At 30.6% G+C, this 24599-nt stretch overlaps 4 protein-coding genes across 6 annotated transcripts; 3 read left to right on the top strand and 1 right to left on the bottom strand.

The window, feature by feature from the left end:
* Nucleotides 1-799: 799 nt before the first annotated feature.
* LOC112777642 (uncharacterized) lies at nt 800-5402 on the top strand. Of its 3 annotated transcripts, none has more exons than XM_029295977.2 (5): nt 800-941; nt 1671-1772; nt 2126-2425; nt 4247-4407; nt 4815-5402. In XM_029295977.2, exons 1-4 carry the CDS (start codon nt 854-856, stop codon nt 4399-4401), a joined length of 645 nt encoding a protein of 214 aa, XP_029151810.1. In that variant the 5' UTR covers nt 800-853; the 3' UTR covers nt 4402-4407; nt 4815-5402. The 3 variants fall into 3 exon arrangements, with proteins under 3 accessions (XP_029151810.1, XP_025677804.1, XP_025677805.1); XM_025822019.2 differs by having other exon boundaries at nt 2123-2425; XM_025822020.2 differs by lacking the exon at nt 4247-4407 and having other exon boundaries at nt 2123-2425.
* A 551-nt stretch (nt 5403-5953) lies between these two features.
* On the bottom strand, nt 5954-11104 carry LOC112777641 (anoctamin-like protein At1g73020). The gene is made up of 16 exons (XM_025822016.3): nt 10632-11104; nt 10261-10330; nt 10063-10178; nt 9749-9875; nt 9559-9659; nt 9382-9473; nt 9116-9220; nt 8724-8999; nt 8422-8554; nt 8220-8333; nt 8038-8105; nt 7810-7940; nt 7529-7611; nt 7307-7414; nt 6583-6741; nt 5954-6487 (listed from the first exon to the last, which is right to left on the bottom strand). The coding sequence occupies exons 1-16, from the start codon at nt 10800-10802 to the stop codon at nt 6362-6364; spliced, it is 1980 nt and encodes a 659-aa protein (XP_025677801.1). The 5' UTR covers nt 10803-11104; the 3' UTR covers nt 5954-6361.
* Nucleotides 11105-13261: 2157 nt separating this feature from the next.
* On the top strand, nt 13262-16718 carry LOC112779887 (IAA-amino acid hydrolase ILR1-like 4). The gene is made up of 5 exons (XM_025824244.2): nt 13262-13753; nt 14225-14350; nt 14890-15204; nt 15755-15883; nt 16273-16718. The coding sequence occupies exons 1-5, from the start codon at nt 13301-13303 to the stop codon at nt 16678-16680; spliced, it is 1431 nt and encodes a 476-aa protein (XP_025680029.2). The 5' UTR covers nt 13262-13300; the 3' UTR covers nt 16681-16718.
* A 1590-nt stretch (nt 16719-18308) lies between these two features.
* On the top strand, nt 18309-22876 carry LOC112779886 (IAA-amino acid hydrolase ILR1-like 4). The gene is made up of 5 exons (XM_025824243.3): nt 18309-18751; nt 19049-19174; nt 20388-20702; nt 21218-21346; nt 22278-22876. Exons 1-5 carry the CDS (start codon nt 18389-18391, stop codon nt 22683-22685), a joined length of 1341 nt encoding a protein of 446 aa, XP_025680028.1. The 5' UTR covers nt 18309-18388; the 3' UTR covers nt 22686-22876.
* The last annotated feature ends 1723 nt before the right edge of the window (nt 22877-24599 follow it).

Here is a 24599-nt window from a genome sequence, read left to right as displayed (position 1 = left end):
ACAATTTCTAAAACTTGTTACTAAAATACCACTCTTTTCAAATTATTTACTCAAATGTCACCGTTGTCGCTGTGACACTTTTTTTTGGGTATTTCAAGTGGATACTTTTAATTTTTTTTAACAATTGAGTAAATAAAGTGTGATTTCTAATTCTTTTATGCTTTTTTTCTCATGTTTTTTTTATCCCATTTATAAAATTAATGGTGAGAGATCGCACTTTACTTTCTCAATTATTAAAAAAAATTGAAAGAATATATTCTCTTTAACTTAAAAGCGACTATCTAAAACACACTTCTAACAAGAAATACTAACCCATAAATCATTCACCGTACAAAAAGTGCTTAAGTAGAATACGAATCTCAATTTTTTTCCTTTCATTTGATAAAATCTTTAATATTTATTAAAAAATAGATATTACTATTTTTTAAATTTTATAATAAAAATACCAGTGCTATACATTTACAACCGATTTCTATATCTCACTCAATGCTTTCATTGTTAAATTGGGCTTCTATGCAATTTGCAAAGGACGTATAGAAGAGGAGCAAATTGCAAAGGTTTTTCACACGATCCATGCAAATTTACATAAAATATATAGAAAGGGAATTAAATAGAAAAATTAGAACGGTCCATTCACATGTTAATAACTATAAAAGTTGAAATAATGGTATTTTTCTAATTACATACTTGACTCTTGGCTTTCAATATTGGCTATTATTGTTATTAACGATTTTCGATTCTTAACCTTTATATATAATGAGGTATTGAATCACTTCATTATACATACTTTAATCCCTTGTCTTCTTTAATTAATTTCTTTCTATTAGCCTTGGCAAAGAGTTGTTATTACAACATGACTGACTCAAAGGCCTATCTTCCCTTCATTCTTTTTGTGTTTCTTCACTTGTGCTCTCATGCATTGACTCGTCAACTATCTGAGGGTGAGTTATTAGTTTTCTCTTTGATTTTTTTTTTTTTCATTTTTTTCTCCACACACACTCGATGTATATCAAAATAGTGTAGTGTTAATTAATTATAGGTTTTTTTTTTTTTTTTTACCAAATATATGGAAACTCGAACCCACAACCTCTTAATTGAGTATGGGGAGACTATGTCATTTGAGCTATTGCTTCTTGGCAAAAATTTGGAAAGATAGGAGACTCGAACCCGCAACTTCTTAATTGAGTATGGGGAGTCTATGCTATTTGAGCTATTACTCATTGGCTAAGATTTTAGAAAGATAGTAGACTCGAAGCCGCAACCTTATGGGGAGTCTATGCCATTTGAGCTATAACTCATTGGCAAAAATTTGGAAAGATAGAAGGCTCATTTTAATTAATTATAGTTAACAAGATAAGGCAAGTGTTAGTAACATTATTGTTAGTATCTCTCATGAATATTTTATAATAATGTTACTCTTACATATAAGTGTATATGGTGATTTTAACTAACTGTTCTAAAAATTATATTTTACTTAAAAGGTTAAATTGATATAAGAGGAGTCATATATATTTCGATTATAAAAGTTTTGATATTATGTAATAAAAGAATTTTTAAAAAAAAATTTAAACTAATAAAAATAGACATATGAATGAATAATTATATTTTTAATAAAAATAATATAACCTATTTAATTTTATTAATTAATTACTAATATATCATACATGTAGGGTTAAAATACTCTCACAAAGACAAAGGAAACAATTTGATGAAGCATCCAACATTGTTGCATGATATGGAAAGAGGGCAGAGACATGACCTTGTGGATACTGGTAATAATAATAATGTGACTACCAAATATAATAATATTACGAAAATATTTGATAAAAAAAACTTAAAAATAGATAGAATTTATTTTATTTAATATTCATTAATTATTATTAAAATTAATAAATATTAAATAAAATAAATTTGAGCTATTTTATTATCTTTTACTAACACTTTTATGCGTTTTTTATTATTTATTAAATCATAAATAATATGTTTGGTAATTAAATATTGATAAAATCAGTCATATCTTTAGCTTATCTTATTTACACTAGAAATGGTTTTTGTCAAGAAAATATTTATTTTACAATCTAAATTAATTTAACACATTGTTTTTTCGTTTATTATGCATTAGAAGATTCAACAAGTGGCGAAGCTGATTACTATAAAAAAGAGAGAACCATGGTATATCCAATGCAAATAAAACCGGTTGAACCGGTTCAACCAATTCCACCGATGGATCCATATCCAACACCGCCACAACGTCCATATCCAGAACCGGAGCAAGATTTTCTTTCTCGTCGCCATAATAATATTCATACAACTAATTATTTGATTGGATACTACCAACCTTTTATTACTTCTCCAATGTCTTCAACTAAAACGGATCACCATACTCATTCAAAGGTTCATCAGCCATTAAGCTTGGAAGATATTGGTGAGCATTCTAATAATATATACTTTTTAAGGTGTGATTGTTATAGTCACTAAGTTTAGTGGCTAATTATTGAAAAAAAAATTAAATAATTAATATTTAATTTAAAATAAAAAATTAATAAATTTTAAATATTTAAAATTTATTATAAAAAATAAGTTTAGATAAAATTTTGACATCAAATAATAGTCAGCCAGAAAATTGGCCATTATTTAAAATTTATTTTTTGTTTTTTTTTTTGTCTCCATTAGCAATAATATTGTCTTCTTTTGTTAACGATTTTATGGGTTGTTTATTATTTAATAAATTATAAATGATATGTTCGGTAAAAGTTAATTGATAAAATTAGTTGTATCTTTAGCTTAATTATCTTGTTTATACTGGAATAATAGCTACTGGTTTTTGTCAACAAAATATATTTTTAAAACATTCTGATTATTATGAAGAGAAGTTGCTTAGATTTTTAGCAAAACGAACCTTTAAGTACCAAACATTATTATGCACTCTTAAAAAAACTTATTTCATATCTTTTAATCTCAATATTTTTTTATTATCCATATTTAATTTATAAAAAATGGATTAGCAGGTAGGGCCGTCAAGATGGGCTAAATTCATCGGGCCAGTTCATTTACTTATTTAAATAGACGGATTTTGCCTCCAAAATTAAGCCTATTTAAATTTCGGGCTAAATAAGCTGAACCCGATTAATCCGAAAAAAATAACGGGTTAAACAGGTGGTCCGTTTAATTTTTTTTAAAAAAGTAGCACTTTTAGTATATATTTTTCTCTATCCGACCAAAAATCCGATCCATCAACAAAAAAATATTATTTTTTAAAAATTTTTGACCTAAAATTAATATTTTTTGTCAAAATATTTTTTAAAAAATAAAATAAAAGAATAAACGGGCTGGCCCATTTAACCTACGGGCTGATCATAAACGATCTGGGTTAAAAAATTATGACCCGCGAATAAAGCGAGTTTAAACGGTTCAGCCCATTTAACCCACGGGTTTAACGGGCCGAACCTAAATGAGTCGGGTTAACCCGTTTGACAGCCCTATTAGCAGGCAGTTATTGCCTATTAATATTAGGTATGTATTAAAATTAATTACCAAAATCAATTATTAGTATAAAATATATATTAAAATATAAAATATATATTAAAAATAAATTAAATAATATATATATATATATAATAATAATAATAATAATAATAATAATAATAATAATTAATTGTGATGATTAATTTGAGTGTAGACATAATATTTCTATAATTGAAATTAGTTTGACCTCACATTTTATACATCCAAATATATCCATTAATTTATAACTCTCCAAGGCGCAACTAACAAAAATGTCAACTTTAGACAAACTATATTATATTATATAAACCCCCCAAAAATCAACCACAAATGTTCCATATATTTACATTTAAAATCAAACTAATATCACATTTATAATCAAATTTCACAAAGAGTATAATAAAATTAGATTTATATTGATGATCAAAATACGAATAAAAATATCAAAATACATTGATGTCATTTTTGGTTGTTATGAAAATTTGATTTTACTATAAATGTCTGATTATTTGTTAGTTGAATACTTGAATTACTTCATTAAGAAAACGTGAAACACAAATGTATGTAAATATGTGATAATTGATTTTTAATCTTCATAAAAAAATTTTGTTTTTTCAACCTTCTTATATTATTTTGACATGAACTTTATTTTTATGTCTTGAAATTTAAAGACTTTACAATCTTAATACATCCTTTTGTTAATTTTTTTTAATTTATTAACTAGAGTATAAACTTCCAACAGATAATGCAAAGGTTTCTGAGTTATTAGAAGATTCAACAAATAACCAAATTGATTATCATCCCAGTTACTACCAACAAGACAGAACTATGAGATATCAAAATTTGCCATCAGTAGCAAAAAGAAAATATCCAAAAAATCCACATACAAATCCATAAGTGGTTGTAAGTGAATATTCTTTGGCAATTAGAAATTAAAACATAATAATTCTATTCTAACACTTCTTGAATTGTTATTAAGCAAATAAACTTGTTATAAAATATGATTAAGGATCAAAATGCTAGTAATTTTAAGTAAATGTTATGAGGCATTGAATAATTTTTTATTTGTTTAAATTTTTACAAAATCAATTATTAAATTAGAAGTTTATATCGTATATAGATAATTTCTATAAAACTTTATGTCAACTGAAAATGATCTAATATACTTTTTATATGCTTAAAAACCAACATATTATATTATGTTTTTAAATTAAAATGTATATTAATAAGAGTGATTCAATTATTTAGTGTGCATATCTATATATGAATTGGAGTCTTCTAATTAACTATTAGAATAAATAATATTGTAGAATCAAATAACTTTGAGGATGGACATAAACCAAGGTCTTCAGCTGATATTGATTGGAAGACTTTCATGCATTTCCAGCCAAATCTTTTACCATGATACATGAAGAAAATACAGGTATAGTTGTGACATTAAATAATTGAATCTATGGACCGTAATACAAATTAAGGAGTGAATACCTAACTCGGCCCTAACAATTACCTCAAAGGGATTACGAGGCCCCAAAACAAATATCTTTTCCAGTCCCTGATCTTTATTTTTATGGGACCGATTAGTCCCTGTACCAAAAAAAAATATTGACACAGTGACTAATCAGTCCTATAAAAATAAAGATCAAGAGTAGGAAAAAAATTTTTTTTATTAAGAATTTCATTGTCTTTTGAAGTAATTGTCAGGATCGTTTAGAATTTTTTTCTACAAAATTATGTGTGTCCTTTGTAATAAACTATGTAGCACCGTATGTTCTTTAAAAGTTTGAGATAGTTTGTATGTCTGTCTGTTTCAACTATTACTAAAAATGTAACTTTATATTATATTACTGATGGGGGCATTTGATATATTGAAGTATGTTATATAACTATTGCCGATTAAATCATCCGTGCACTGCAAATACTTCATTATTTTAACATCAGCAACAAAGTCTAGTAATTTTTCTACGAGCCAATATAAATTATGAGTTATCTTGACAAGCAATCTGCTACACACCCCTTAGTAAAGGATGTCATACATAATTGAATTTGTTGAAGACATAAATAACACGAGTTGATTTGATTGAAATTCCGGCATTGAAATATAGAATTTTGCCATCAGGATTGTTTTATTTAAAGGTTATGATTTTTTCAAAAATATCCCTAACGTTTAGTTGCATTCAATTTTATCTTTAACGTTTTCGATTTGTGTCAAAATTACTCTCAAATTGTTAACTTCATGTAAAATATTAGGGACAAAATTGAAAACTTTTAGAGATAGCTTTGACACAAATAAAAAACGTTAACGACAAAATTGAATGAAATTAAACATTAGGAGTATTTTTGAAAAAACTCGCAAATGTTAGGGACAAAAAGAACTCTTTACCCTGAATATAATTATATCACATTCCTTTTTAGTCCAAGAAAATCCAAAACAGAAAAATAAACATAAAAATGAGAGACTACATTTCACTGATATACTTATTAAAAAAAATTAAATTCATTCTAATACATGTATTCACAATTATAAGTAATGAGCTATATAGTATAAGTAGCATTACCAACATCTAAGGTCTGGAGTTTGAAACTTTATGAATGCAGCTATCCCTGTTGAAAGACTATCTATCAAAGCCAAAAATGCTACCGGCCGGGTTGGGTCCGGATTAGTCGAGGCCGAACCTCAGACACCGGTCGGAAAAAAAAAAAAAAAAGTCTACCTAGCATTTTCTTATCACCACAGTAAAAACAAAATCCCTTCCTAACAACATACAACAAAAATAACAAGCCTGGCTTGTGCAATTTTTCACCACCTTGCAGCATTGAAGTGACTTCTAAGATTCAAAAAAATAAACATCATCAAAACTTACTCAATCTTCTTCAGCTCTCTTGTCTTTTCTCCTCCAGAAATGGTCCTCAAGAGCCTCTTAGTATACATGTCTCGTGCTTGCGAACTGTTTTTCGCACGGGCTGCTCTAACCCAAGCTGGTTCCTGTGATGAAAAACAGTGACATAGAGCAACATAGTGTGTCATGTCACATGAAACAACTTGAATTGGAAAGTAATGAAATGTAGAATGTCCATTACCGAAGGAACCAAACGAGAGAAACCAAACTTAATCAACAATAGAGCATGCTCCATTATCAAAATCACCACGAGTCCCGGCTCGATCTTCCATTTTCCCTCCTCATCGAATAGCCATGCTAGAAGTGCACAATTAGTGCAAATGGACATCAATATGAGAAACTGCAAAACAGAGAAAATCTCTTCTCAGTGTGATATAAAATTAAAAACCAGGTATAGTAATTTATAACATGAAGAACAGGGTTTAGAGATGAAATACTCATTCATGTTAGAAAACAATCTGCCTATTTGACATGCAACTTTTATTACTAAAACACCCTCCAACCATTTTTGTTTTTTATTAGTATCTGTAATAACTTCCATGTTCTAATAATATTTTCCTAATATACTTAAAAACTGGATATCGGTAAGTTCCTATCTATCCACTAGTTAAGAAAATGAATCTTCTATATTACTAATTACTTGTTGAACACGTTGTAATCTATCAGTTGTAGGGGATTGTTGGAGGATGAAACTGGGCACAATAGTAGGATCTGTGGTGTCTTGCAAGTTGCAACCTAAGAGGTTAAGGATTCATATCTCCGAAACAATCTCTTTGCTTGTGCCGCAAGGGAGGGGGATTTGCCCTTCCCAAATGCTACCAAATGGCTTGTGCAATGAGACGCCCTCATGAAGAGGATCATCCAAAATAGTTGGCATTACGATCTAAAGTCAATTAACCAAATACCTGAAAAATGTTAAGCCAGGCTCCTACTGTTGCAGACGCACGAGGGACAGGCCGCTTCATCATTGCTAGTAGCTTCAAAGCATCTGTCCTGATTTCCATAATGTTGTTCTGAATATGTAGGAATTAAGTTGTCAATAACAATGTTTAATAAAAGATAGTTAAACTAAGGGCCATTTAAACGAAAAGAGAATACAAAAGGAAGGCAGACAAAAGCATTTATACCAGAGCAGACATAGCGAATGCAGGTGGGAATGCGCAAGCAAACATCAAAATCATTCCAAACTGCAGTGCCAACTCCAAAAAATCTGCAATCAAACAAGGATGTTCTAGTTAAATCCATTAAACAATGTTACTGTTGTAAACCCAATATATATACACACAAAATGTTTGTCTTGTGATGCTTTTGAGTTCTTACTGGTGCATACATTTGATCATCCAAAATGAAATTAACCAAGAACTACGTATTTATGTGCAATTTGAAAGACTAGTGGATTCAGAAGTACCATCAAATAACCCATCCTCAAGCTCCTCGCCAGTGCTGGCAGTGTAAGAAGCCTTAAGGAATTCTTTCTCTACTCTAGAAGTAAACTCGAATGTTCCAGCTGATCCTTTCTCCTCCTTCTCCTTATTTTGTCTTAACCAATGAACAGTAATTAGCTACTGCACAGTGGCAATCTCATAAACAAAGTAAACCTTGCATGATCCATGTCTAAAGCAACAAAAGCTCTTACCGAACGGCATATTTTTTGTAGTTGTAGTTGATATAAGGCAATGAAGTTTCTATCAAGTTTTGAACCACCTGAAAAATGTTTTCTTTTGTTCAAATAAGCTAAAATGGAAAACCTCAAAATGAAGTAGGAGAAAATTAGGTAAGCAAGGAGAAGGATAACAAAAGGAAATCATTCTATGGAACCTCCGAAATTAGAAGCCGCTGAATCAGAACTTTGCGAAGAGTACCAAAGTTTCGGTGCAACAACGCGTGATAAAAGATTCCAATGTATGTCTGCATAAAGTACAGACCAAACACCTGCAGAGGAGAGTAATCCCTTAAGTTCCATGTCCAGTAGTACTAAGGAAAGTAAGGCACACGGAACCTTTTAATTTCCCATTTTTACCTTGTAGACCAAGCTATCAGCTCGTGTTTCCGGGTTTTCATTGTGTTCAAACATGATAAGTTTAACAGAAACCTTACCACCAAGCTTAGTAATGTACTGAATGGTAGCAAGATAAATAGCAGTGAGCCCAAACCTGAACCGCAGCATTTGACAAGAGAGTCATCTTAGTAGTTATAAGGGAACAACCAAGAATTATTGAAGTAATACAGAACAACTCAAAGAAAGAATTAAGAAGTTGAATAAGAGAATAATAGATTAACACTAAAAAGTAGAAGCATGAAAAGAACGACCTGGATTCTTACTTAATTATATCTTTATTAAGAACTTCATAAAGATGAGCATATGCCAACTCAAATGGTAACTGGAGGCATATTATGCTGATGATAATGAGTGCATCGTTCCTGATTCGCAAGAGATGATTAAACCACTCATATTTCGTGAACACTTTCTTTCCCTTCACTCTATCAGCCTCGAGTAATTTTATGAGGTCCATTGGGTTCTGTCGGGGTTGAGCATTACCCTTCATGCCAGCAACCTTGTATTCTTCATCAACTGCATTTCCATAGGTAATAGGCCACCTGCAACACCAGACCACAGAGAAATGTGTGAAGAATCGCAGAAAGCGAAGGCGTTCATATCAAATTGAATGTGCTGATCCCAAGAGAAGCAAGACATACTATGTAAAAGATATTACCTGGCTAAAAGTGCAGCATTTTTCCGTTTCCAGAACTGAGAAAACATAATAGCCCATAGTATGACCGCAATGAAGAAAGCAGGGAGCACTACTAAATTCGCTGACCTAAATGTAATAAGGAAGTCTGAAGTCATTAATCATTCAAGTATGTGTTTTGTGTCATGTTCAAGTCGAGCAAAATTTTGAAGTTGGTGTGTCCCAATGTCCCTCGCCGTGCCGGTGCATCATAACAGAAACTATCAAACCAACTATTCATATTGGCTTACCCATAATCTATGAAGTACACAATAAGCCCAACCACAGCAGGGAAGAGCAGCCACTGTGTATACATTCCAAGAAAAGCAAAATAGATTGCAATCTGCAGTTGATCATTCGAAAATTGGATGAGGAGAATGCAAGTTAATGTTTTCAAAAAATGTTCCAAATCTCATAATCATGTTCACCTTTGAACCATAATATGCATAAATTTCATCTACTGGCTGAGTTGTGAAGTCCCACCATTGAAGAGCCCAGGTTTTAAGGAGTTTCTTTCTAATCTTGTCATCTATCAGCCAAAAGCAATATATATTAGCCCAAGCTTCAAGTAATGCAAAATCTAAAGTAAACATTAATGGATATGTAAGTGAAAAACACCATGCAAAGGAAAGATTTGCTTAATAATGATCTCTGATTCCAATTTTGGAAGGAGATGCTCTCCTACTTCCCAACGGATTTCTCTTCTATTGAATTTAAGGATTCTGCTTGATTTGCTGTTGTTTACCTGCATATTCAAGTTACAACAAGGATCGAAACATTGTTCATTATTCATCACAAGAGCGCATTTGCTAATTAGTACAACTAAATAAACAAACGAAAAAATATGGTATTAGTTAATAGCTAATGCCGAAGCACATCCTTGATTAGGACCATAATCGAAAATTTGATAAACGGCTATGACAAGAACTCACAATTCCGTGCATTAAGTGGCAGTAGCACTGAAAACGTTCATACCAACTAAAGAGTGAACCATCTGGCTGTTTGACAAAAGCATCAACCTCCACCATATCAAATTGCAAATCCATACCTGCAATTGAACATGAGATGCATTAACATAAACAATGAAGCGCCGCATCATTTCATCATGCTAGGTTGCAAATTTATCTTACCAATGTGAGTTCTTTTCATGATTCTTAGTTCAGCTGCAGCCCTCCCCAATGTCTCCAAAGGTGCAGCCACCTTAACAAACAACAACTAAGTTTCAATACTTAACAAGAAGCTTAACTTAGACACAACTGAAAACAAAAATAAGAATCACAAAATTGCTTGTTTGGTAACTGCAAATACAATGCAAAAAGACATAATTCTTTCCTATCTTGTCTCTATCTCACATTATAATTATAGAAATATTTCAAGAGAAATCAATCAATGAATCAATCATATTACCATAACAGAGGACAAAAAAAGAAAATAAAATAATGATATTCTGCCACAGTATATATATGAAGAATTAAGAAATTAGAGAAGAAATTGTTGTAACCTTGAAGAACTCATCTGAATTGCCAATAACTCTGTCAACAACCAAGCCTGCATTCTTAAGCTCCCTGGCAAAGACATTGCCGCAATCGAAGTCTTCCTCTCCTTTAAGAACCGCCTCTCTCTTGGGAATCACCACACAAATCTCAAATACCAGTTCCACATTCTCTTTCATTTTCCAAAACAAAAATTCCCCTCCTTCAAACAAGTATTTCCAAGAAGGGATTTAAAAAATAAAGAATGAAGCTTTAAATGAATGTGAAACTCAAATGGCGAGGCATTCTAAGAAACAAAATAATAATAAAATGGAAATAGAAAGAGAGAGATGAAGGAAGAAGGGAAAGGGAAATGAGAATTGGAAGGGAATGTTGTTGTGTCATAGAATGGAACGGCCATTCGGCAGAACGGAAGGGTGTTCTTGTCATTGTCCACGTCCATACATACATATAGATAACTAACAGAGTACATACTATCTTTGGCGGTTTCTTTCTATTTCACTTTCCCTATATTTTCTACTTCATTGCACTCCTGAGAGCTTTTGTTCCATTTCACTTGTCATGTGACAAATTAATAATACACTTACATTTTAAGGGGTTTTTTTAAATAAATAAAACATATTCATATTTACCATTTCTGCATTTCATATCATAATACAAATATTTACCGGATTTTTTTTAAGTTAGGAATGAGATTCGAATTCGTAACTTTTAGGTGAATATAGAGAGGTAAAAATTTAGATGTAGTCGACTTTACGTGAAGTTGATAATTGAGAGCAGTTAGATAATTGACTAATTTGATTTAATTTTTATCTAACAACTCTCAACTATCAACTTCACATGAAATCGACTGCACTTGAATTTCCATCATATAAAGATTATGCTATTTGAACTATATTTACGGTTTACTTAATACTTTTTAAACTTTTAACTTTGCAAAAACATCATTTTGCAGCCAATGTTTATAAAATAAAAAAATATATATATTGTTTATAATTCCACAATAGTACCAGCAAAATTATATTAGAGTAGCAGAACAAAAATCAGTTTATTAATATTTATATTTTAAAGTGAATGAGAAGTAAATAAATTATTAAATTACTCTTTAATAATTTTAAAATATAAATATTAATAAAAAATATTTATATTTAAATTTAAATAAAATATTAAAAAATTTAAAAGGAATAAAAATATAAATATAAATTTTATATTTTAGTTCAAATTTACAAAAATTTGAGTTTTTACAAATTTATAAATTAAAAAAAATTAAATTCATTAAAAATAATCTTTTAACTCGTTCGCATGGAAAGAATTATTATTGAAACTTTTAGCGTTAAAAAAGTTAATATAAAGATTTAAAATGTACTATAACAAAATTATTTTTTAAGTATTGAATTTAAAAATTATTTGTTTTTATTGATGTAGTAATATATAATAAGTTATTTACATAAAAGATTTTTGCATTTTTTAATTGGATTAAATATAAAATTTTTTAGGTTATTACTATATATATTAAAACAAAACTTTATTTTTATTTATTAAAATTTAATTTTTAAATATAAAAATTCAGATTTAACTCTTTTTTTTCCTTTGATCAATATTGTTAATGTGTCACAATATGAATAAAATAAAATAAAAACTCTTATTTATTTTTAGAACTCAAAAGATTCTCTTTTCGTTTCCTCCGTCTACATCACATTTCAAATTTACTTTTAACTATGAGACTAATAGACACTAATAATCAATATGTGAACTACTGTAATTAGGTGATTATTCATAATATTTTTATAATAGTTAAAAAATATTAGATAATTTGATATATTTAATTAATTTATTTAACATAATACATGTTTATGTATTAATTATTATTTTTATATAAAAATATCTTTATATGAATAATCATTCTCTAATTAATTTGTTTTTCTTTAAATTATTGCTAGCATGTAAAATAATAATTACGACGATTTTATAAATCAATGATTTACAGTATTGATCCTAACAGTAAAATACAAAATAAAAAAATAAAAAAACAATAAAGATGCCAAATATATTTCTCTTGTTATTCATTTTCTTCAAGTGGAATTTAATTTGTATACACAGTACTTAAATCATTAGAATATAGCAAAGGAAGCAGTTGTCTAATATCTATATTTTTTCAATTATGTTATGTGTATATTAAAATCAGTATAATATAAGATATATATATATTTAAATATAAATATATATTAAAAATAATTAAATAATCAACTATAATAAATATATATCAAAATTTATAACTAAAATTAGTTATCAGTATAAAATATATATTAAAAATAAATTAATAACTAAATTTAGTATACAAAATATTTTTATTAAATAATATATTTTTATATACAAATATATTGATAATTAATTTTAATATATAAATAATATTTTTTATTTTTTTTTCTTCTAATAATATACCAAATCGAGTTTCAAAGTATCAATCACTCACTTTGATTCTTTCTTATATTTTTTATTAGTTAACATTCGTCAATAATAGCCATTCATAAATAAGTATACATAATTAATTTTCTAAGTTGTTTTCTTAATGTTTATTTTAGATGGCCATTTAATTAGTTGATACATATACATAGTCGTTGATAATTATTGGTAGTAGAAACTTTGCCACGTGTCGTGTAGTGATAGGGAAGCTGTCATGGTTCCATTTCCGTTTCACTTTTGTGCTCTCTCTCTCCCTCACACACACATTCACTACAACTTAGTTGGAGTAGATACCATCATACCAATGGCTTCCTTCACTTTGTTCCATCTCTTCATTGCCATCATCCTCCATGTCTTTCTTGCCGCAACACCCATCTTCTCAGTTTCAGAACAACTCTCATCATCAACAATCCCCACCAGGTTTCTCGATTTTGCCAAAAAGCCTGAAACTTTCGATTGGATGGTGAACATCAGAAGGAAGATTCACGAGTACCCAGAATTGCTATATGAGGAATTTAAGACCAGTGAGCTCATAAGAATAGAGTTGGATAAATTGGGAATTTCATATAAGCATCCAGTTGCTGGAACTGGTGTTATTGGATACATTGGAACTCGAAAACCTCCTTTTGTTGCTCTAAGAGCTGATATGGATGCTCTTCCTATGCAGGTCATATTACATGAATTCCATAGTCTATAACTAAATATTCTTTACTTATCACATGCTTCATATCACGCCTTTAACTTTTGAATCCTGATACTATAGTACAATGTCTATTGATTCATGTAGTTGACCCTATTTCATGAAATTAGGTTATTATTGCTGTTACAAGTTTAAAAGCAATTTTGTCATGTCATGAAACCACTCGTTCCAAAAGTTTAGGCGGATAGGAAAAAAAAATTAATGGTTATATCTTTTAATACTCCCCTCAATTAAGAGCCTTTTTGGATTTGCTTGATTTTTGTATAGTGCTCTGATCCTATGTCATGAAATCACTCGTCTCTAAAGCTTAATCTGATGGGAGAAGTCAATATTAATAGTTATATCTCTATCATGTCATTCTTCAATTTTTGCAGATTCATTGAATTTTTTTCCCTTTTTTAATATATGTTATTGAATTATTGCTGTATGTAACCTTAGGAAATGGTGGAATGGGAGCACAAGAGTAAAGTACCAGGGAAGATGCATGCTTGTGGTCATGATGCTCATGTTACTATGGTTCTTGGTGCTGCTAACATTCTCAAACAGCATGAAAAAGAGATACAAGTTTGTTTTCTTATAGTTCCCTTTTTCTTTCTGCATAATGTTATGTTCTTTTTTTATTATGCTTATGTGTTTTTGGTTTTATAATTCTCATCATATTAAGATCAATGATGGCTTAAATTGTTCAACATATGGGATTGATGCCAAATTATTTCCAATTCCAATTTACCTACAGTTGTAATTTGTAAAATTATGATATTTATCATGTGCCATACATCTTAAATCGAAGAAATTATTAGCTGTTCATGGAATGGAACACTTAGGTAGTTAAGTGGATCATGTTAATGGCATTGATAGAGTAACATTTAAGCTTAACATACAAGATTATGGTAGGTCTTAGCTAAAATGTGACACCTAATACTTTCTCCTTAAATCATGAAAGAATTAATTGTTGGTGCTTTTTCTTAGAATATAGGAGAATAGAGAAAAGAAAACAAACAGATGAAGAAGTTCTTACTGAAGCATCATCCATCTCTCCCTGCCATTATCTTCTACATTGTTAATAGATCTTCGATGGACTAATTATTTCGTTGCGCAAACAGGGAACTGTTGTACTTGTTTTCCAACCAGCAGAGGAAGGAGGTGCAGGGGCTAAAAAGGTTATAGAAGCCGGAGCTTTAAAAGATGTAGGTGCTATCTTTGGATTGCATGTTGCCCCTAATATTCGTGTAGGCGAAGTAGGCTCAAGGTCTGGTACATTAATGGCAGCAAGTGGTTTCTTTGAAGCAACAATAAATGGAAAGGGGGGTCATGCAGCTATTCCTCAACATTCTATAGACCCTATTTTGGCAGCTTCTAATGTGATTGTTAGCTTACAACACCTTGTATCTCGTGAATCCGATCCTCTGGATTCCCAGGTAATTTCAGTTGATTTCTTCATTTTCTCTTCCCATGATTCTCTTATTTGCAATTGTTTCTGTGAAAAGTAGTTAGCCTCTCTTCTACATGCTGAATTGTGCTGTATATGTGCATCAGAATGAACAATAGAAAATGATGGCAAGGCCTGAGATAGCAACCTAATTTGTTTAGCTATTTTTCAGCTTTCATAATGTGTTATGCACATAAACTTCAGAAAGACCAGTTTGGAACAACATAATTTGAGATCTTAGTTTGTGGAACTGCTCCTAAATTGCCAGTCAAACCATTCAATATGTTGTCGTTGAAAGAACTGAAATGATTCTTTATGTCTTTCCTTCCTCACTCCCTCCCTTTTACTTCATTCCACTAACAAAGGGAACCTTGAAACAACGGTTAAGTTGTCTCTGTGTGACTTCAAGCTCAAGATAACATGTTCAAGCCAACAGTCAGCTATGTTGGATCTAGTGAAAGACTTGTTTCCCTAAGGGTTTTTCTTGTGTATGGAGACCATAACTCTTTTTCATACTAATGTAAAGCATGTCCCTGTAGGTTGTGACAGTTGCAAAATTCCAAGGAGGTGATGCATTCAATGTTATTCCAGATTCTGTCACAATTGGTGGCACCTTCCGAGCTTTCTCGAAAGAAAGTTTCTTGCAACTGAGACATCGCATTGAGCAGGTATGCTATGTAGCAGAATAAATTAATTTTTATGTGCTAAACATAAACTAAGATTAATGATCTATACTTTTTTTACATCCATCATAACCTCAGTAATTAACTTGTGTTCTTTCCTTCTTATGGTTGTTAAACCAAAAGGCTATTTCATGAAGGTGTTACTTAAATAAAATGAGTAATCACTACATGTATTATGAAAATTAAAACTGCCCCATTTTAATAAACTTATGAGTTATGTTGCAACTTAAAGAACTTGTTTATTCGCTGCAATTCGGAACTTGCTAAAGCCGATTTCATGAGGAAAGGTTCTGATATGTTTTTTCTGGTGTATGATTAATTTTGTTCTCTGGTTTTTTGTTCATGCTTTCTGCTTCTTCATGAATCATATGCAGGTTATTGTAGCGCAGGCCGCAGTGCAGCGGTGCAACGCAACAGTGAACTTCCTAGAGGGAGAGAAACCTTTCTATCCTGCTACCATAAATGATGGGAAACTACACAAGCATTTTCAAACTGTGGCAGGGACTTTGCTGGGTGCAAGTAAAGTTATTGAGGTTCCACCAATGATGGGAGCTGAAGACTATTCGTTCTATCAAGAGGTTATACCTGGCTACTTCTTTTGGCTTGGAATGCAGAATGCATCAAATGAAAGGCTTCACTCGTTACATTCACCTTTTTTCACAGTCAATGAAGATGCACTTCCTTATGGTGCTGCACTTCATGCATCACTAGCTGCTACTTACCTTCTAAAACATCAGAATGTTGTGCCATTTGTAGAAGCCATGTATAATGATGAATTGTAATTACTTCTCCCAGTAAATAGTCAAATTAATCTCTAAAATCTTTATTTAATCAAATCCATCCTTAAAAAGTTTTAACTTAATCATTTTAGTTTTTCGGTCATTTTCGTTGCTAACCGCGTCAAAATTTTTTTAATGTGATACATTAAGTGACACCACCACATACACCTAGTAGTCTTAATTAACGGCTAACATGATAAGTTTATGAAATTAGATCAAATCAACCCTAAATTGAGGGATTCCAATGCCTCAAGTTCTCCCCTAAATTAGGTTTTGGTTTGATCTAATTTTATAAACCTATCATGTTAATAGTCAATTAAGACTTCTATGTGTGTATTATAATATCACTTAACGTGTCAAACTAACAAATTTTGGCACTATCAACAAAGAAAATGACAGAAGGACTAACGCGATTAATTTAAAATATTTAAAAGACGAATTTAATTAAAAAAAAATTTTAAGAACTAATTTAAAAAACGAATGATATTTCAAGGATAAATTTAACCATTTAGCCTTACTTTCGCCCAATAAAATGATGAACTATAATAACACTCATCATCATAAAAGCCAATATTGGCTTAATTCTTGGGGCGTAACCTGATATTTGATGTTATAATAATTGTATTAATTTAGTTGAACGATATACGTATCTAGATTTTTGTCCATAAAAGTAATTTTATCTGACACAAACTTATAAATAGGAGAAGATTATATTATATGATATACAAAAGAAATTTATACATTATATTGGACTCTACTATACTATTATAGTATTATGTTGTTGAATTCTTCACTGGACCTTATAATTTAAACCACTGAATTATAATGAACACGGTTGAATATAGTTGTTAGATATAGTTATAAACATAGCATTCTTGAAACTAAAATGATGTGAAATCTATATATTCTCTGATTACTTGCTTTTAGTTTTCTCAAGACACCTTCTGAAAAAGTACTCTTTTGTTTTAAATAGTATCTATCAATATAAATTTTGGGAGTAATTACCATTTTGGTTTCAAAAGATCTTTGATAAAACGTTTCCAAAAAAAAAATTATATTTCGACTTTCTAAAAATAATTTCAGTATAATTAAATGTATTCAAGATAAAAACACATATTCGAAAAAAAATTCTAGAAATAAAATTTTGAAAAATGATTTCTGCAAACTTGTCTAGATAAATGAGATTTTTCCATTTTCCTGCTGAGCGATTTTTTTTCCAATTATTTTTAAATAAATAAAAAAAATTTTAAAAATATTGAAAGAAATTTAGTATCAAATTTTTTCTTTTTTGCATAAACTTCATAAATAATTCTTCAAATATTTCAACAAAAAATGGATCAAATACATGATATATTTGTCACTAAGAAAAAAAAAAGCACATTATGTCAAACTAAAATAATTTAAAAATCAGAAGTATCATTTTTTAAGGTGACTTTATCATTTTATCAAAAATTAATTTTTTTTCTAGAGCAAAAATGTAGTTTAATTCTTTAATATGAACAAAATATTTTTTTATTTAAGAAATTATAACTCAAATAATATAATTTTTTTATATTTATTTAAAAAATTATGAATTTAATTTTTTTTTTATAAATTAGAAGTGAGATTGGAATCTAAATTTTTTTAACAAAAATTGAAAACTAAAACATTGCCATTTTCACTTTTGCAGTCTCACTCCCACTCCCACTCAGTAGACACTAAGAGAGTGCCAATGGCTTCCTTCACTTTGTTCTTTCTCTCCATCACCATCATCCTCCATGTCTTTTTTGCCGCAACACCCTCCTCCTCAGTTTCAGAACAACTCTCATCATCAACAATCCCCACCAGGTTTCTCGATTTTGCCAAAAAGCCTGAAACTTTCGATTGGATGGTTGGGATCAGAAGGAAGATTCATGAGTACCCAGAATTGCTATATGAGGAATTTAAGACGAGTGAGGTCATAAGAGCAGAGTTGGACAAAATGGGAATTTCATATAAGCATCCAGTTGCTGAAACCGGTGTTATTGGATACATTGGAACTCGAAAACCTCCTTTTGTTGCTTTAAGAGGTGACATTGATGCTCTTCCTATGCAGGTTACATTACATTCATATTGATTCAAAATATGTTCTTTACTTATATTACTGTAGTAATTTATTCTCATATTCTTCATGTTAAGCAGTGAAATGAGGTAAGTAATCATAGAGGGTTCTATTCTATCTTGGGTTATTGTTGTTAGAATTTAAAATAATAGTTATTTAGGATTATTGTTTTTAGAACAATAGAAGTTAGAATAAAGGTGTTTTTTTATACATATTTTTTATGCTATTGACACTATTTCTTCTCTATGTCTATGTCATTGACTTGTTGATTGTTGGTGTATGTAACCTTAGGAAATGGTGGAGTGGGAGCACAAGAGTAAAGTACCTGGAAAGATGCATGCTTGTGGCCATGATGCTCACACTGCTATGCTTCTTGGTGCTGCTAAGATTCTCAAACAGCATGAAAAAGAGATACAGGTTTGTTTCTTTATATTGGATTTATTAATTTCATTTCCCTTTTTGACATAATGCTATTTTCTTCCTTAGCTTATCCTTTTCCAAGGTTTGGTAAAAATAAATTAATTTTTTAAAGGTTAACTTGGTATGCATTGATTACAATATAAGTTTGCAATTTTTTCTATTAGTAGATTCCTTAACTGCTTATCAGAACTCTTTTGCTTTCCTTTAATGATTATGTGTTAGTTTTATTTTTGTACTTCCGGTCATGTCAAAATCAATTATGGCTTCTGTTTCTGGTTTCTACTTTCTAGCATATGGAATTGATGCCAAATTATGATTAATTAGACTATTTAGACCCACGTGATGTGGAGAGCTAAACAAATTAGACTATATACATAGATTCGTATAATAATGAAGGTCTAATATTTTAAACCTACCTTGTTTGGAGATTGACTAGAAAATATGTTAAATTGATGTTTGAATGAACATGTAATTTTTTCATTTTATTTATAAAATTCACTATTTGGTTATTGTAATTATGTTCTTTTATGCAAAGAATATTTTATTATGTTAACGACTTCAATTTAACATCACTAACATAAAACACAGCAATAGATAGAGGTATAACTAAATTGACAATTTAAGAAAGGTGTAGTAGCTAAGGTTTTAAGTTTTCAAGAATGCCACAAGTTTTCTTGATGCACCTACATGCAAAATGGCACCAACATAAGCAAATTTATATATTGGAACAGAGAAGACAAGGGCATGATGAGAACATATTTTCTTCTTTCTTTGAGTTGATTATTGACATCTATTAAAAATTGCTGACATGCACAATTAGAAAGAGTAATATGACATAAGCTCATTTTATAATAACTTGGTATCAACTTTTATATAATATAAATAGGTTCTGAAAATTTTGAAAAAGCTAAGTTTACTATGCAGGGATTGCATTATAAGTTTAATTCCATGTTACCAGCATTTGTAAATTATAATATCTATCATCTGCCATACATCTTAAATCATGTCAAAGTATTCATTTCTTTGTATTTGCTCTTAGAACATAATCTAGAAGAAGGGAGAAAAAGGAAAAACAAAAGGGAAAAAAGTTCGTCATCTTTACATTCTACTACTGTGATGAGTGTCACCCATATCTGCTAGTATTTTCTGAATTCGTTTTGTTTTGTAATTTGGACCTTTTCATGGACTCATTATTTTGTTTTCTACACAGGGAACTGTTGTTCTTGTTTTCCAACCAGCAGAGGAAGGAGGTGCAGGTGCTAAAAGGATCATAGAAGCTGGAGCTTTAGAAAATGTTTCTGCCATCTTTGGATTGCATGTGATGCCTAACTATCGTGTAGGTGAAGTTGCCTCAAGGTCCGGTGCAATAATGGCAGCAAGTGGCAGATTTCAAGCGACGATAAGCGGAAAGGGGGGTCATGCAGCTATTCCTCAACATTCTATAGACCCTATATTGGCTGCTGCTAATGTGATTGTTAGCTTACAGCACCTTGTATCTCGTGAATCCGATCCTCTTGATTCCCAGGTAAGTCAGTTGTTTTCTTCATTTTCCCCTACATATTGCCCTTAGATTGAAGTTTTTGATACTTAGTTTTTCACTATAAATAATATGTTCTTTACATTTTGCCAGTCAAATAATCCACTGTCTCCTTGTTAAAATGGATCGGAAAAAATTAGAGAAAAGATAAAGAACTAGAATACTTACCGGTTTACCCTGTTTCGGTCCTGATCGAGCAAGCAGAGAACCACATAATTTACTACTTCTCTTTTACCAGTCCTGCTAAATAAATGTCTAGATCACAAAGATGATGGATAGATCTTTTAGGCAAGGATTTAATAGCAATGTCAATGCAAAAATGAGATAGAGCAAGACAAATCTAGATCTTTTGGAAGTTTGCCTTCACTTCTGCTCATAAACTCTTATTTTCCAGATGTGATGATTAGTGATTGTTGGATACATTAGTTTTATTTCCTGAAAGGTTTTTCTTGTGTATGACAACCTTGCTCTTTGTCTTACTGATATAAAGCATCTCCCCATAGGTTGTGACGGTTGCGAAATTCCAAGGAGGCGATGCATTCAACGTTATCCCAGATTCTGTCACTATTGGGGGCACCTTCCGAACTTTCTCAAAAGAAAGTTTCAAGCAGCTGAAACAGCGCATTGAGCAGGTATGTCATGTCAAAGAATAAATTCATTTATATGCATGACATATCCAATGTTAATGATCACTATTTTTGTTACATACATCATAATCTCTACTGTAACATTCATGCAATAACAAACAGTCAAGAACCATATAAATGCTGCACAAGCTTTATATATGTAGTTGTCATACAAAACAATAGTCAACTTCACTGCAAATAGATACATAAACTACACAAATTTGGGGGGATTATGCTAATATCCATTAGGGGGTCTTTGATCATTTGTTAGAATAATATGGGTTGAGAGGTTTCTCTAATACCCTATCTATATTGTAATTCTGTGCAATACATCAACAAACACTGATATTCTGATACCATTCCCATCATGCTAATTTCTGTGAGGTAGGTTTCATTTTTTCATAGTGTAAAATTGTGTATGGATGCATAATTCCTGGCTCACTAAAATCTCGTAAACTGCATTACAAGTCACGCATCTCTCAAAGATATAGTCTCTAGGTAGTTTATAGGTTTAATTACTCTGTTGGTCCTTATAGTTTCACCAAATTTTCAATTAGGTCCCTATACTTTTTTTCTTTTGAATTGGGTTCCTACATTGCTTTTACTTTTGTAATTATGCCTTTTCATACTAAAAACGTTAAAATTAACCGAATATTTTTCTCAAAATACATGCGGTCAAAGGTCTAGTTAGATTTTTAATTATGAATACCTTCAATTTACGAAGAAATATTCAGTTAATTTTAACGTTTTTGGTATGAAAATGCATAATTACAAAATTAAAAGCAGTGTAGGGACCCAATTGAAAAGAAAAAAAGTATAGGAACCTAATTGAAAATTTGGTGAAACTAGAAGGACCAACAAAGTAATTAAACCTAGTTTATAAGTATGATGCAATCTTCACCTCTTGAGCTAAGACCGATTCGTGAATCATATGCAGGTTATTGTAGGGCAAGCTGCAGTACAGAGGTGCAACGCAACAGTCGACTTCTTTCAGGAAAAGAAACCTTTCTATCCTGCTGTTATAAACGACGGCGGATTGCATAAACATTTCCAGAATGTTGCAGGGAGTTTGCTTGGAACCAATAAAGTTATGGAAATGCCACCAGTGATGGCAGCAGAAGACTTTGCATTCTATCAAGAGGTTATACCTGGCTACTTCTTTTTTCTTGGAATGCAGGATGATTCAAGTGAAAGGCTTCCATTAATACATTCACCATATTTCAGAGTCAATGAAGATGCACTTCCTTATGGTGCTTCCCTTCATGCATCATTGGCTGCTACTTACCTTCTAAAACATCACCATGATGTAACCATTGTAGAGGGCAAAAATCATGATGAATTATAGCTACTTCCCCACATAAACTGATTAAAAGCCAATATTGGCTTAATTCTTGAATCTTGAGCACAACCTAACATGTGATGTTGTAATAATTGTATTGCTCTATACTTTTAAATTGTAAGAACTTAATTGAAAAAATTGAAAAAATTATAAAGACTAACAGTAAATTTATTGGGGTAGAAACAATGCCAAAAAAATTATGAGTTATAAATTTATAATATTTTATATTGAAATGATTTTTTATATTATTCTATAGATATAAAATTGTTATTTGATATGGATCATGAAACCTTATAATCGCTTTCAAGTAATAGTGAAGTAATTGTCAATAAGTTGTAGCTCATGTGGCATTTGTCTCCCTTCTCCGCATAGATTTTGGATTTGAATTTCTAATGACGTAACTAAATATAAACAAATAGCGAACAAATTATTCACATCGAATTTGATAAAAAAAAAAAAAAAACTATTATAATGGAGAAGAAATGTTTGCAGCAGAGGCCTAACATAGATGGCATACCTATCTGCCTCATACAACGTTGCATCTGGATTTTAATCTCAGCTGAGGCTGGTTGTTGGTTTAAGAACCCATGATACTCATGGTAGTGTGTGTGAGTGTGTTGTGTGTGTAAAACATGAGTGTAATACCTAAAATTGAGAGTTGTTCAATCCACTTGATCAAAAAAAAAAAAAAGAGAGAAGAAACGTTTTGTTCTCTATGATGTTACAAGTACATTATTCATAGATAAAATTGGAAACAACGTAGAGGAAGCTTGTAATTATACAACATGATGATAATTTTTACTAAAATAGAAATGGTTTTTATATAAAAAAATGTAATAAGTCATTTATTGATGACTTTGGTTCTATGATTAAGATCTTTTGCTCCAAATGAGAGGTTCTTAGTTCAAAATCCACCTAAAACATATTTTTATATAAGTATATAACATATACATATATAAATTGCGAATTAATCGAATAACGTTGAGGCTCAACTCACACAAAAACTCGATCCGTATAGAGTGCATGCTGCCACCCCTACAACCATGCACATACACTAGGATTTAGGATAAGGAAGTTCAAACATTAGGCTTAAGGAAACGTTCCAAAGCTTAAGAGAAAGACAAGACATTACCATTTAGTTGTTGCAAAAGGGGATTTAAAGCGAGACCTTAGATTTGGATGCGAAGCAATGATTCTATTTGTGCTTAACTAATTTCATTTGATTAAATGATTAACTTCGCCTTTAAAAGATTATCCGTTTCTCAAATTAGTTCTTAAAAAATATTTTAATCCTTCAAAAATTTTAAGTTTGTTACATTAATCCTTCTGTCATCTTTGTTTTTTTTTAATAATTATTGTTAATTAAGAATCTCGACCCAAAGGGGAGGATTGTTTAGACAAATTACAAACAACTCATAATCTCAAAAAGATTAACTCCTAAACACCTATTATACTTAATCACCTAAAGAAATATTTTTCCTCAAAAAAATCACATAACCATTTCATTAATCTCCGTAGTGTCTCTTTGGTATTGCCATCAAAACACTAGAAGACTAATTATATATGTAAAATTATAGCTATTAAATCATATACAACACACATTACTAGTTATACCAGATCACACAGAATTCATCACTATCTTTTGCTATTTGTCTCAATTCTCAATCAAAGAAAATTTCTTGGGCTTTGTCAATATAAACTCGATGTTTCTGAACTCTTACAGCAAATTTCTTAGCCTGTTTCTTTTAAAATTTTGTGTCCAGCAACTCCTAGTATCCACCCTTTACCATTTGATGATACTTTCTTCTACAAATTTTATTACAAGTTCCTCAGGTTGTCCTAGTGATTCTTCAATAACAAATTGTACAACGACTTCAACACCATAGACAACCGCCATTAACCTATTACCTGCACATATTA

Source organism: Arachis hypogaea, chromosome 19 (genome assembly GCF_003086295.3).
Source record: "Arachis hypogaea cultivar Tifrunner chromosome 19, arahy.Tifrunner.gnm2.J5K5, whole genome shotgun sequence".
NCBI classification, from domain to species: Eukaryota; Viridiplantae; Streptophyta; class Magnoliopsida; order Fabales; family Fabaceae; genus Arachis; species Arachis hypogaea.
The sequence above is the reverse complement of the archived record's forward strand: the minus strand, read 5'-3'. Positions and strand labels throughout refer to the sequence as shown.